Source organism: Ictalurus furcatus, chromosome 29 (assembly GCF_023375685.1).
Source record: "Ictalurus furcatus strain D&B chromosome 29, Billie_1.0, whole genome shotgun sequence".
NCBI classification, from domain to species: domain Eukaryota; kingdom Metazoa; phylum Chordata; class Actinopteri; order Siluriformes; family Ictaluridae; genus Ictalurus; species Ictalurus furcatus.
In genome coordinates this window covers 13,515,599-13,529,963 of record NC_071283.1, presented here as the reverse complement: position 1 = coordinate 13,529,963, position 14,365 = coordinate 13,515,599, and the positions used below count along the sequence as shown (strand labels likewise).

Here is a 14,365-nt window from a genome sequence, read left to right as displayed (position 1 = left end):
GTAGTAGCAGTAATAGTAGTATTAATAGTAATAGTAGTAGCAGTAATAGTAGTATTAATAGTAATAGTAGTAGCAGTAATAGTAGTATTAATAGTAATAGTAGTAGCAGTAATAGTAATAGTATTAATAGTAATAGTAGTAGCAGTAATAGCAGTATTAATAGTAATAGTAGTAGCAGTAATAGTAATAGTATTAATAGTAATAGTAGTAGCAGTAATAGTAGTATTAATAGTAATAGTAGTAGCAGTAATAGTAATAGTATTAATAATAATAGTAGTAGCAGTAATAGTAGTATTAATAGTAATAGTAGTAGCAGTAATAGTAGTAGCAGTAATAGTAATAGTATTAATAATAATAGTAGTAGCAGTAATAGTAGTATTAATAGTAATAGTAGTAGCAGTAATAGTATTAATAGTAATAGTAGTAGCAGTAATAGTAATAGTATTAATAGTAATAGTAGTAGCAGTAATAGTAGAATTAATAGTAATAGTAGTAGCAGTAATAGTAGTATTAATAGTAATGGTAAAAGTAATAGTAGTTGTTCTTGATATTGAGCTCCTGATCTAAATCAGACAGGCTGTAAGCCCCAGGACTGACGTTACAAACCCTGGCAATACAGGACTGTGTTAATTAACCCTGAGAGAACATTACACACACTTCTACCAATCTTATTCCAAGGCCTACACTCTGTTCCATATCAGTACGAGTGAAAGACGGCGACCGTGCTGACTGACCTTCTCCAGGGAATATCCGATGACGAGGAAGCCCTTACAGGTGAGGATCTGCTCCTGCATCGCTACGGACGACTTCAACAACTCCAGCAGGAACGACAACAGAGTGCAGCTGCAACACAACACAGAGGGACATGTTCTACACAGTGTAGGCTGTGTTCAAAATTATTATTATTATTATTGTGTGTTTGTGTTCAGAGCATTAAAGGTTCTCACAGACATGGTAATGATAGACGTGCACGCGTGTATATATATATGTGCGTGTGTGTGTGTGTGTGTATTTACGAGACAGAGATGTCAGGCTCTTCGCTGTTTGGCTGCACAAAGTCCAGCTGAGTGAAGAGGGGGAAAAGAACCTGCACTCCTCCGATGGAGTGAACAGCACTCTGAACCGAGTGAGTGACTACAGCCTTCACATCCTACAGAGCGAGAGAGAGAGATGAATTAAAGTAACACTCTTCCGTCTACTTCTTGTACTTTTGACACTTATTAACGTTACTTCTCTGAGAACTCAGAATGGAAGGGATGTGAGGAAGAAAGAAACTCAGTGTGTGTGTGTGGGTGGGTGTCTGTGTGTGTACCTGCAGCATCAGGGCATGAGGAGAGTGTATGAAGATGGACATGTTGTCTCTGGGTGATGACTCGAGACAAAGCTGGGCGTCTGTAGCTCGGGGGTTGTAGGTGAAGGCGATGCTGCTGCTCAGTTTGCCGTCGTACAGCAGAGATTTATGATGATCCGCGAACAGCAGGTCGCTTTCTGCTTTATACTTAAACACTCCCTGAGAGATGGAAAGATGGAGAGAGAGAGTGAGAGAGAGAGAGATGGAGAGAGAGGAAAGGAAGGTGAGATGAAGAGAGGATGAGATAGAGATGGAGAGTGAGAGAGAGCGAGAGATAAAGAGATGGAAAGAAGGAGAGATTCAGAAAGGGAGCGAGGGAGAGACAAAGATGAGGAGTGAGAGAGACAGAGAAAGGGAGAGATGAAGAGAGGGAGAGATGGAGGAGAGAGAGAGAGAGAGAGAGAGAGAGAGAGAGACACACACACGCACAAATGAGGCACTGTGTGTGTGTGTGCGCGCGTGTTACCTTGTAGGAGGGGCCTAGCTGATAGATGGCGAAGATCTGTGCGGCGTTGAGGGCGTCATTGAACAGATACACCGCCCCCATCTGACCGCAAAACACACGGTTAGCGTCCGCCGTCTCCGCCGACCCCAGAAAACATTTATCAAATGTCTGTTAATGAGAGAGAGAGAGAGAGAGGGAGAGAGAGAGAGAGACTGAGTGGGTCTGTGAGGTACAGTGAAGTGGGCGTGGCCTGTGTGTCTGTCCGGCCCAGTGATGTGGGCGTGGCTTGTGTGTGTCAGGTCCAGTGATGTGGGCGTGGCTTGTGTGTGTCAGGTCCAGTGATGTGGGCGTGGCTTATGTGTGTCAGGTCCAGTGACGTAGGCGTGACCTGTGTGTGCAACTTTCTGCTCCTCAAACACTTGTGTCTGTCAGGTCCAGTGATGTGGGCGTGGCTTGTGTGTGTCAGGTCCAGTGATGTGGGCGTGGCTTGTGTGTGCCAGGTCCAGAGATGTGGGCGTGGCTTGTGTGTGCCAGGTCCAGAGATGTGGGCGTGGCTTGTGTGTGCCAGGTCCAGAGATGTGGGCGTGGCTTGTCTGTGTCAGGTCCAGTGATGTGGGCGTGGCTTGTGTGTGCCAGGTCCAGTGATGTGGGCGTGGCTTGTGTGTGTCAGGTGAACGTACCGATGAACAATTTATCGCATGACTCTTTACGTAAACATCTCGAAATCTTTAAACACTTCCATCTAACTTTATTTGATTCTTACGTCACTGGTGTTGACGAACCACGTGATCTCTCCGAAAGACGCCAGCTCTCCGTTCACATAGCAGCTAATTTCACTGTTCTTCCAGCGATGGTAGATATGTACGATGGTCACCATGTACCACTGTAACACACACACACACACACACACACACACACACACCCCCAAAACGTTTTAACGCTCATTCTTTCATTCATTGAAAGGCATCACAGCACCTTGTTGTTGATTATTTTCTGATAAAATCACCCCGTCCCCTGAGTGTTTTATCCCTTACTGAAGGTGCTGAAGCGCTTTACCTTCTGGGGTTTGAAGTCGAACTTGACGCAGTGCTGGAACCCTTTCCCTTTGGCTTTTAATGCAGTAACAATCAGACATCCGCCAACAAAATGGGCCGAATAACCCATAGCTTTACTCGTCCGAAAACTAGGAGAGAACGACAGATGAGGTCAGAAAGTGACAAAAAGATCTTTTCTTTTTACAATTCTGCAATAAATAAACAACAGCGTTTGGGACACAGGAGTCCATTAATAGCGTTAAATTGTCACGCACTGTGTATGTGTGAGAGAGAGACAAAGAGAGAGAGAGAGAGAGAGAGAGAGAGAGAGAGACTCACCAGTACAGGTAAGGCTTGTCTTTATCTACGTTGATGTTGTTCATGGGATCCAGACGCAGCCAGGTGTGGAAGGTGAAGCCGTTCTGGTACGGCCATTTAGCGATCGGCGGAAGCGCTATGGCCTGTAATAAACACACACACACACAATTTGTGAACATTTGAGCTTTTACAACATCGCGTACCTCCGAGAAGGACTCCATAATGCAGCCAGGATCAGTTTAAATGTCACAGGTCAAAGGTCATGGGTTTTGTGATGCCCTCACCGCGGCGCTCTTTCCAGGAAAAGTGAAGAACGCGTCAGGGCCGGAGTGATGGGCCATGGACTTCAACACGGAGAGCAGCTTCACGGCATGAGGAGGCTGGAGGAAGAGGAAAGAGGAAGAGAAAAATGTGAGAAGAGGAAATGAGAAAAATAGAAATGAGGAAGAGGTACAAGAGAGAGAGGGGAAGAGGAAAAAGAGGAAGAGAAAATATGAGAACAAGAAGGGAGAAAAGTGGAAATGAGGATGAGGAAGAGGAGGAGGAAAATGAGAAGGAGGAAAATGAGGAAGAGAGGAAGATTAGAAAGAGGAAGAAGAGGGAGAGGAAAATGAGGATGAGGAAGAGAGGGAGAGGAAGGTTAGAAAGAAGAAGAGGAAGAGGAAAATGAGAAAGAGGAAGAAGAGGAAGAGGACAGAGAAAGAGAGAGCGAGAGAGAGGTGAAGAGGAAGAGGAAGATGTGAATGAAAAGGATGAGGAAGAGGAAAGGAAGCGAAAGAGAAATAAATAAGGGCAAAAATAAGGTAGAAATCCAGGAAGAGGATAAAGAGAAAGGGATAGAGGAGGAAGGGGAGGAAGAATGGACGGAGGATGAGAATAAAGTGGAAGAGGATGAAGAGGAAAATTAAGCACAACAAGGAAAAGAAGAGGAGAGAAGGTAAAAAGGAGGTGAAGAAAAAAAATGAGGGAAAAAAGAAAGAGAAACGTGTACTGTCCGTGTCTGCAGATTACTGTAATAATGTAGGAACACAGCACATATTTATTTATTTATTTCATTAGAACTGAATAAATCAAAAGGAACGGAGATACGCACCCACTGTCCTTTCTCTCCCTGTAGTTTACTGAAATAGAGCTTCAGCTCCTTCACTGTGATGCTGTAACTCGCCAACACGCCCAACATGTCCACCAGCAGGTCTGAGAGAACAGAGGGAAGAAAGATGAAGTGACCACCACGTAACCCGTAACTCATAAATAATACTGCTCACAGCTCCGAGTCACAGAAACAGAACACGACTCCGCCACTGTCCAGAGCACAGCGCGCTACCTGCGATCATGCTGTCCGTCCTGTCGATCCTCTGCAGGACCAGCGTGATGAGGCCCACGTCGGTGCAGGCCTGCATGTTCCTCACGCTCTTCTTCAGCACGGCCGTGAACATGCTCCACACCTCGGCCTGACAGGTCACCTCACACTTATCCAACAGGGCCACCATACACACGATGCTCTCCGTCTCCTGGATCACGAAGTTCATCTCCAGGTCAAACTGACCGCCGACCAGCTGCACAGACACACAGAGAGAGACACAGAGACACCGAGAGACACAGAAAGAGAGAGACACAGAGAGACACCGAGAGACAGAGAAAGACAGAGAAAGAGAGAGACACAGACACCGAGAGACAGAGAAAGAGAGACAGACAAGAGACACCGAGAGATACGGAAAGATACAGAGAGACACAGAGACACCGGGAGATACAGAAAGAGAGAGAGACACAGAAAGAGAGCGAGACAGAGACATAGAAAGAGACACCAAGAGCAACAGAAAGAGACAGAGAGACAGAGACACAGGAAGAGACAGAGAGACAGAGACACAGGAAGAGACAGAGAGACAGAGACACAGGAAGAGACAGAGGGACATAGAGAAACAGAGAGACACAAAGAAAGACAGAGAGACATAGAGACACAGAAAAAGACACAAAGAGACAGAGAAAGACACAGAGAGACATAGAGAAACAGAGAGATACAAAAAGAGACACAGAGAGACATAGAAAGAGACAGACGGAAAGAGACACAGAGAGACACCGAGAGACACAAGGAGATACAGAGAGACATAGAGAGATACAGAGAGATACAGAGAGACACCGAGAGATACAGAGAGACACCGAGCGATACGGAAAGATACAGAGACACCGGGAGATACAGAGAGACACCGAGAGACACCAGGAGATACAGAGAGACACCGGGAGATACAGAGAGATACAGAGAGAGACACCAAGAGACAAAGAAAGAGACAGAGAGAGACTCAGACACAGAAAGAGACAGAAAGAGACAGACAGAAAGAGACAGACAGAAAGAGACAGAGAGAGAGATAGAGAGAGGCAGAGAGAGACAGAGAGAGACAGAGAGAAAGAGACACAGAGAGATAAAAAGAGAGACAGATGAAGAGCGAATTAAATACAGGACATTTCATCATGTACATCATCATCTGTCAAAACCCCACTTCACCCTGGCGAGTCCGTAGCGGTGATGTCTCGCTAGCGGGAGGGAAATAAGTAAATACATATCCGTCTAAAGTTGTGTGGAAACATCAAACCGAAAAAAAGAAAAAAACAAGTGGAAGAGCTAAAATAAATCATTTCTATTGTTTAACTAATATCTCTACAAGAATCGTCGCTAGTTGCCATGGTTTCACTTGTAGCCCCATAGGCGCATGATGTCGCCCCTAAAACGCCCCTTTTTACTACAAATGATGCAGCTTTTCTTAAAAACTAAAATTCTAGAGGGATTTCTGGAGTAATGCACTCATAAGTGACCAGTCTTAGTTCTTCACATAGAGTCACACAGAGCCCAGACTTAAGCGCTGCTCGTTATCCGGTCGTTATCGTTATCTAAACAGAGTGCTGCACAGGAAGTGGGGCGCAGTAAACAGGAAGTGGCTCCCATTAGGAAGATTTACAAGGAAAGCAGAGGGTCAGAGTTATTTAGAGCGTAACTTCTCTTACACTTAATGATTTATTAATATTACAGAAGTGTAGTGTGGAGTGGAGTTAATATCACACTTAACCCGTATTCCTAAACACTCAAACTTGTTTTCACAAACTTTTCTTAGGATTATGTTACGTTAGTATTTTATATTTTTTGATTGAAACTGCATTCACAATGGGGTTCAGCTGGACTAGACACCACCAGGCCTGATGACTGCAAACCCTGTTCAATCACATCAACACTTGAACAGGACTTTTTCAACAGAAGGAAGTTACTCAGTAAAACACAATGGCAGAACTGAAAGAAAGTCCAGGAATGATGAGGAAGAAGGTGATTGAAATGCATCAGTCTGGGAAGGGTTACAAAGATATTTCAACGGCTCCGGGACTCCAAAGAACCACAGCGAGAGCCGTTATCTCCAAATGGAAAAACTCGCCGACCTTCCAAAGTTCCTCCAAGAGCACAGCGACGACTCATCCAGGAAGTCACAAAAGACCCAAGGACAACATCAAAGGACCTGCAGGACTCTCTTGCGTCAATAAAGGTCACTGTTCAGGACTCCACTATCAGAAAGACACTGGACAAAAGTTGCCTCCATGGAAGAGTGGTGAGGTGAAAACCACTGCTAACCCAGAAGAACATTAAGGCTCGTCTGAATTTTGCTAAAACACACCTTGATGATCCTCAAACCTTTTGGGAGAACGTTCTGTGGACTGATGAGTGGAACTGTTTGGAAGACAGGCGTCCCGTTACATCTGATGTAAACCAAACACATAATTCCATAGAAAGATCATCATACCTACAGTCAAGCATGGTGGAGACAGCGTGATGGTGTGGGGATGCTCTGCTGCTTCAGGGCCTGCGCAACGTGCAATAATTGAAGGAAACATGAATTCTGCTCTGTACCAGAAAATCCTAAAGGAGAATATCCGGTCTTCAGTCCGTAAGCTGAAACTCAAGCGCAACTGGATTATGCAGCAAGACAACGATCCAAAGCGTAGGAGTAAGTGCACTTCTGAATAGCTAAAAAAAAAAAAAAAGAAAACTAAACGAACGTTTTGGAGCGGCCTAGTTAGAGTCCTGACTTGAACCCGATTGAGATGCTGTGGCAGGATCTCGCCCGAAAACCCTCCATCGCGGCTGAACGAAAGCGGTTCCGCAAAGAAGACTGGACCAGGATCCCACCACAGCGCTGTGGACGTCTGATCTCCGCTTATCAGAAGCGTTCGTTTGCAGTCATCGCTGCTAAAGCTGGCACAATCAGATTTTAAGTTTAAGGGGGGAATTAGTTTTTCACATGGGGAGGGGGGGGATTTTTGTATTATGTGTTTAACCAGGTCGCCTTTGTTTGAGGTTCGGCTGTTGAAAATCTCGGCTGATGTGCCGAAATTGAGGTTGTGTTAGCAGGACTTCCTGATGTAGAAGGTTTTCCTGTGTTACGGCTTGGAGATGGTCCACATGGTTCTGCTTCCCGAGATACCGAGTGTGTGATGAGAGAAGGCTCACTGAGACTTCCTGCTTTTTACAGCGTCCCACGCGCACACGCTCGGACTAAAGGACAACGCCGGAATTTCCATCGGGGAATATATTTAGTTTCATATTTACACCTTCGGCTGCAGGGGACGCTGAAAAGTCACGTCTAGTCTAAATGACTTTGCTGAAAAGGAACTATTTAGTTGCATCATTATCATCTTTATAACCACACACACACACACACACACACACACACACACACACACACACACAACCTGCCTGCCCGCTTTGTAAAATCCTGTCACAGCAAAAGAGTAACCAGTGGAACAGGACCACCGACCGCCGACAACACCAACACTGTACACATGCAGAACATGCGCAGACAAATCACTCTGTATTTTATTTATTATTTATTTCATTCTTATTATTTTATCAAACCTTTTTTTTTTTTTTTTTTTTTTTTAGTAATTGTGTGTAAATGTGTTTGTCTGTAATTTAATGTTACCCAATGCTTTGGCAATGTAAAGCCTTTTACCATGCTGATAAAGTTACATGAATCTTCAAAGAGAGATAGAAAGAGAAAGTGAAAAGAGAGAGATACAGTGACAGAGAGAGAGAGATACAGAGACACACAGAGAGAGAGAGAGAGAGAGAGAGACAAAGAGAGACAGAGATACAGAGAGATAGAAAGAGAGACAGATACAGAGAGAGAGAGAGAGAGAGAGATACATAGAGAGAGACCGAGAGTGTGAGAGAGAAAAAGAGAGAGACAGAGAGAGAGAGAGACAGATATAGAGAGAGTGTGTGAGAGAGACAGACACAGAGAGAGATAGACAGATACAGAGAGAGAGTGTGAGAGAGAGAGACAGATACACAGAGAGAGAGAGAGAGAGAGAGAGAGAGAGAGCGAGAGAGAGATACAGAGACACAGAGAGAGACAGACAGATACAGAGAGAGAGAGATACAGAGACAGTGAAAGAGAGAGAGAGAGAGAGAGAGAGAGAGAGAGAGAGAGTGAGTGTGTGTGTGTGTGTGTGTGTGTGTGTGTGTGTGTGTGTGTGTGTGTGTGTATCTGTTTGGTTAGTCAAGTAGTTACTTAAAAAATTTAACCAGTCATCCTGAGAAAGAAGCTCAGCTTTCCACACACACGCACGCACACACACTTTGCCGTAAATGTGTGTGTGAGAGACTGGGAGAAAATAAGTCGTGCCATTGCTGTCATCACTAATCCAATGTTTACTTATAAAACAACAAGGGCAAACACCCCCCCCCCCACCACACACACACACACACACACACAGCTCGTGACTCAAGTGCCGATGGTTCATTAGACACGCTTAACAGCTCTTGTCTCTAAAAGACACGGGAGTGAAAATCATAACAACACGCGATCACACCGTCTCATTATCGTTATCCTCCCTACGTAGTGCGCACTTCAGAGCTGAACTTACTGAATATAAACATGAGGGGGGAAAGACCAGAAGCCGGCTAATTTTATAAAATCTCTCTTGGGGTTTTTTTGCATTGCAAATCACATGCACTTCCTGTCTAAATATGAGGTCATATCTACTTCCTGTGTGCCTTCGGTGAAAAAGTAGGGGAGGGGGCTCAAGGTAGGCGACACGATTTAATGTAAATAATAATAATAATAATAAAAAATCGAATTCAAATTCTTCGTGTCCGCTTATAATTAATTCAATTTCAATGTTCTCTTTTTACCATCAGCTCACATTAATAATAATTTCACGATGTATGAACATCTGCACTAACATCCCGGCTGGAAGCTTCATCCGATCGACTCTGTTCCGAGTCACACACAGTTATCTTTTTATTCCGACTCGGCTTTAATCTGCAGGTTCAAAATTCCCTTTTGGGTGGACAACCATTCGAAAAATGTCGCTATTTGACGGCTATACGGCGAGACTGACTTGGCTTTGTCGTTGCGCAGTCGTAGGACGGCGAGCTCACAGCCCCATTTAGCTCTGTAGAGTTATTATTGCACCTAGTGGCGAAGAATAGGAACTGCAACAAACACTAACGGAGGCCCACTGGGCCAGGAATCACGCTGCCCCATGCTACATGCTACGTACGCAAAGCTGCGCGTCCAAGTCCCGCACTTGGTTTTTCCCAGTCGAATCGTCCGGGTACTTAGTGCATGAGTATGCGATTTGGGACGCAGCCTACGTCTTTCTTTGCGTTAGCTATGCCGTCTGGTTTTTGAAATAAAGCTGGGCTGGAAATTTTGCCGAAAACTGGCAACCCCGGTCGTTCTGCGCCAACAACATCTACGTTCACGCGCCTCTGCTGGAAAATAACACATGAAATAACGACGGTGTTTAAAAAAAAAGCTGTGCTGCCATGACGATACGATAGAACAACAGGACAACGGATAACGCTACAGTGAAGGTGCTCGTACGTGAGATATCGTGTGACTCAAGGCGAGGTGGAAAAACGTCGAGCGTTAGTCTCTGACTGAACACCTACACGGCCGAGCAAGCAGCCAAGAGCGTGGTTACAAACCGCAATCACGCGCTCATAACAGTACGACTCTGTAGGCCGTCAAGCCTGTCGCTGTACTCTCACACACTCTCTCACACACACACACACACACACACACACACACACACACACACACAGAAAAGTGAAGTGGAAAACATGAGGTAACCTTTCATTAGCACCAACCGGATCAGCAGAGTGACACCAGCAGCTTCTGAGCGATTACGAAATGATCTCATAACACCAGCACAAACAAAAATATACACACAAAGACCATAAACACACACACACACACACACACACACACACACACAGGCGCTTTAGCTCAGCACGATTTCCATCTTCAGGGGATAAAATGTCACTGCTCTGGCAGATTACATCGTTCCTGTGTTCTTGGAGTGTGTGCTGCTCTGAAGGACAGAAGGAGAGTCCTGTGTGTGTATGTGTGTGTGTGTGTGTGTGTGTATACCGTATATGTATCACATAAAGGCAAAGAAAGAGCCCTGCTATTTAAGGAAGATGCTCTACTTTGGAGAAACTCATTTCTCTTAGTCTCAAACATCTACATACATCACCCACAGCTACCTTTACTCTCTCACACACACACACACACACACACACACACACACACCTGAGACACAAAAGTAGATCAAAGTGCAGTTATTCATGCTCTCTGGATCCTGATAACAGACTCAGTTAAAGGTGTATAGGTTAAGACTGGGCGAAGTGTTCACCTGAATCCACTGGAAATAAAGATGTGTGTGTGTGTGTGTGTGTGTGTGTGCGTGTGAGCGCTCATTATGAAATTGGAACCAGGATTCGGCGACACTTTTCCGTTCTGAGTAACGAAACGATCAGAGAGAAGCTTTCTCAGGAAGCGCTCGAATTACAGACGCTTCACCGTGAAGTCTCGATCGATCCATTCGACACGGAGCCGTTCAGCTCTAAACGTTCTCCGGCTGACGTTCCCGACGTTCCTGAATCCCAAAACGACCAGCATTCACTATCCTCGGAATTCCTCCTGATTTTAGATAGATCCATTCATTCATTCATAAAAAAAAAATTAAAAAAACAACAACAAAAAAAACAGGCTAACACCTACAGAACGTGGAGCATGAATTTAGTCACAGAAATTAATATTCTTCTGAATTCAATTTTAAATAAAAGAAAAAAAAGAACTTGGTTTTGTTTTGTGTTTTTGCTTTTCCATTAAGTCACTCAGTGATGACATCATCAAAAGAGTGCTAGCCAATCACACGCAGGCACTTGCAGTGTCAACACTTCTTCCACACACTCCATTCCCGTCCTCCATCTTGTCTTATCCACACGACGACCTTCACACCTGCAGTCGTGGGCTGCGTCCCAATCCGCTGCACCACTTAAAGTGTGTGTTTGTGTCCCGAACGTGTTTATCAGTATTACATTTCGGACCCGCGGTTCAGCACGATGGGTTTTGCCGCGTTTCAGTAGTGAATTCACTACTGACTTTTAGACTCGCGCTGAAAAAGTCACGCAGCAGAGTCGGGTTGCGAAAGTCTTTGTGAGGCAGTAACCGAGGACCTGCAACAGGTGTAAATTATTCACTGCCCTACACAAGGGGTGTGTGTGTGTGTAGTAAAGTATTAATACACGCACGGGGGATTGTCATCGTGTACGTCACGACAAGTCCAATGTTCTAACATAAACACACTACACCATAGTGACAACGCTCTCCTCTGATCTGCCGCGATGAGTTGAGAGAACTCATTTGCATAAAACAGAAATCTAACCAATGAAATCTCACATGCTAATTAGCAGTCAAGTTTATGAATGGCTGAGTGACGTTCACTGCTTAATCAAGACCAAGAACAAACTGTAAATAGGTTCTTTAACAGGGTCTAGAATGTTCTTCAACAGGGTCTAGAATGTTTTCAACAAGGTCTAGAATGTTTTCAACAAGGTCTAGAATATTTTCGACAGGGTCTAGAATGTTTTCAACAGGGTCTAGAATGTCAAATAGGTTCTAGAATGTTTTCAACAGGGTCTAGAATGTTTTCGACAGGGTCTAGAATGTTTTCAACAGGGTCTAGAATGTCAAATAGGTTCTAGAATGTTTTCAACAGGGTATAGAATGTTTTCGACAGGGTCTAGAATGTTTTCAACAGGGTCTAGAATGTTTTCGACAGGGTCTAGAATGTTTTCGAAAGGGTCTAGAATGTCAAATAGGTTCTAGAATGTTTTCAACAGGGTCTAGAATGTTTTCGACAGGGTCTAGAATGTTTTCGACAGGGTCTAGAATGTTTTCGACAGGGTCTAGAATGTTTTCGACAGGGTCTAGAATGTCAAATAGGTTCTAGAATGTTTTCAACAGGGTCTAGAATGTTCAACAGGGTCTAGTATGTTTTCAACAGGGTCTAGAATGTTTTCAACAGGGTCTAGAATGTTTTCGACAGGGTCTAGAATGTTTTCAACAGGGTCTAGAATGTCAAATAGGTTCTAGAATGTTTTCAACAGGGTCTAGAATGTTCTTCAACAGGGTCTAGAATGTTTTCGACAGGGTCTAGAATGTCAAATAGGTTCTAGAATGTTTTCAACAGGGTCTAGAATGTTTTCGACAGGGTCTAGAATGTTTTCAACAGGGTCTAGAATGTCAAATAGGTTCTAGAATGTTTTCGACAGGGTCTAGAATGTTTTCGACAGGGTCTAGAATGTTTTCGACAGGGTCTAGAATGTCAAATAGGTTCTAGAATGTTTTCGACAGGGTCTAGAATGTTTTCAACAGGGTCTAGAATGTTTTCAACAGGGTCTAGAATGTTCTTCAACAGGGTCTAGAATGTCAAATAGGTTCTAGAATGTTTTCAACAGGGTCTAGAATGTTCAACAGGGTCTAGTATGTTTTCAACAGGGTCCAGAATGTCAAATAGGTTCTAGAATGTTTTCAACAGGGTCTAGAATGTTTTCGACAGGGTCTAGAATGTTTTCAACAGGGTCTAGAATGTCAAATAGGTTCTAGAATGTTTTCAACAGGGTCTAGCATGTTTTCGACAGGGTCTAGAATGTTTTCAACAGGGTCTAGCATGTTTTCGACAGGGTCTAGAATGTTTTCAACAGGGTCTAGAATGTCAAATAGGTTCTAGAATGTTTTCAACAGGGTCTAGAATGTTCTTCAACAGGGTCTAGAATGTTCTTCAACAGGGTCTAGAATGTTCTTCAACAGGGTCTAGAATGTTTTCGACAGGGTCTAGAATGTCAAATAGGTTCTAGAATGTTTTCAACAGGGTCTAGAATGTTTTCGACAGGGTCTAGAATGTTTTCAACAGGGTCTAGAATGTTTTCGACAGGGTCTAGAATGTTTTCAACAGGGTCTAGAATGTTCAACAGGGTCTAGAATGTTTTCAACAGGGTCTAGAATGTCAAATAGGTTCTAGAATGTTTTCAACAGGGTGTAGAATGTTTTCGACAGGGTCTAGAATGTCAAATAGGTTCTAGAATGTTTTCAACAGGTTCTAGAATGTTTTCAACAGGGTCTAGAAAGCTCTTCAACAGGGTCTAGAAAGCTCTTCAACAGGGTCTAGAAAGCTCTTCAACAGGGCCTAGATGTTCTCTAACAAGGTGTAGAAGGGTCCTTTCAACAGATACCAAAATGTGTTTCAAACAAGTTCTGGAAAACCTTATATTAAAACAAAATGCAAACAAGTTATAAAATGTGTTTAATTGGGTTCTAGAATGCACTCTGAACAATTAACCAAAATGTGTTTAAATCAGGTTCTAGAACACAGTATAAACAGGTTCTATAGGCTATCTTTTATCTTTTAAGCAAGCTTTAGAACACATTATGAAAAGCACATAGTATGGGTTTAATCAGGTTCCACAACGCACGTCAAACGAGTTACTGAATGTGTTTGATCAGGTTCTAGGACACACTTTAAAGAAGTTAAACAATGTGTTTAACTGGGTTCTAGATTAAATCAAGTAACAAGTTATGCAATGTCTAATCAGGTTCTAGAATGCAACCCCCCCTGCCCCCATTTTGAATGGAAAACATTTTTTTTCCTGCTGAATGGAACATACCACAAGGTTAAAGAACTAATTTGCATAGAACACAAATCTAGCCAATGAGTTCTCTCATGCTAATCAGTAGTCAGGTGCATAAGAAGGTTGAGTGAAATGAAGTGATGAAGGGAGGAACTAACTAAACATCCTCCGTTTCTGTCCCGAGAGTTCGCTTACAACACACCGAGACATGAGAACACCACCTGTTACCTGCTCCCACCGTCTCCATAGCAACC

At 43.7% G+C, this 14,365-nt stretch overlaps 1 protein-coding gene across 3 annotated transcripts in view; it reads right to left on the bottom strand.

Annotated features, from left to right (window-relative positions):
• The window catches only part of lrba (LPS responsive beige-like anchor protein), a 221,912-nt gene that overhangs the window by 201,287 nt on the left and 6,260 nt on the right, over positions 1–14,365 (bottom strand). For all 3 annotated transcript variants that reach the window (XM_053619041.1, XM_053619044.1, XM_053619042.1), the window contains exons 3-12: positions 4,473–4,704; positions 4,242–4,342; positions 3,433–3,528; positions 3,170–3,291; positions 2,853–2,979; positions 2,560–2,679; positions 1,818–1,964; positions 1,313–1,510; positions 1,017–1,150; positions 735–843 (exon numbers count right to left, since the gene is read on the bottom strand). In XM_053619041.1, coding sequence (XP_053475016.1) covers positions 735–843; positions 1,017–1,150; positions 1,313–1,510; positions 1,818–1,964; positions 2,560–2,679; positions 2,853–2,979; positions 3,170–3,291; positions 3,433–3,528; positions 4,242–4,342; positions 4,473–4,704 — 1,386 coding nt within the window. The remainder of the gene's footprint in view (positions 1–734; positions 844–1,016; positions 1,151–1,312; positions 1,511–1,817; positions 1,965–2,559; positions 2,680–2,852; positions 2,980–3,169; positions 3,292–3,432; positions 3,529–4,241; positions 4,343–4,472; positions 4,705–14,365) is intronic.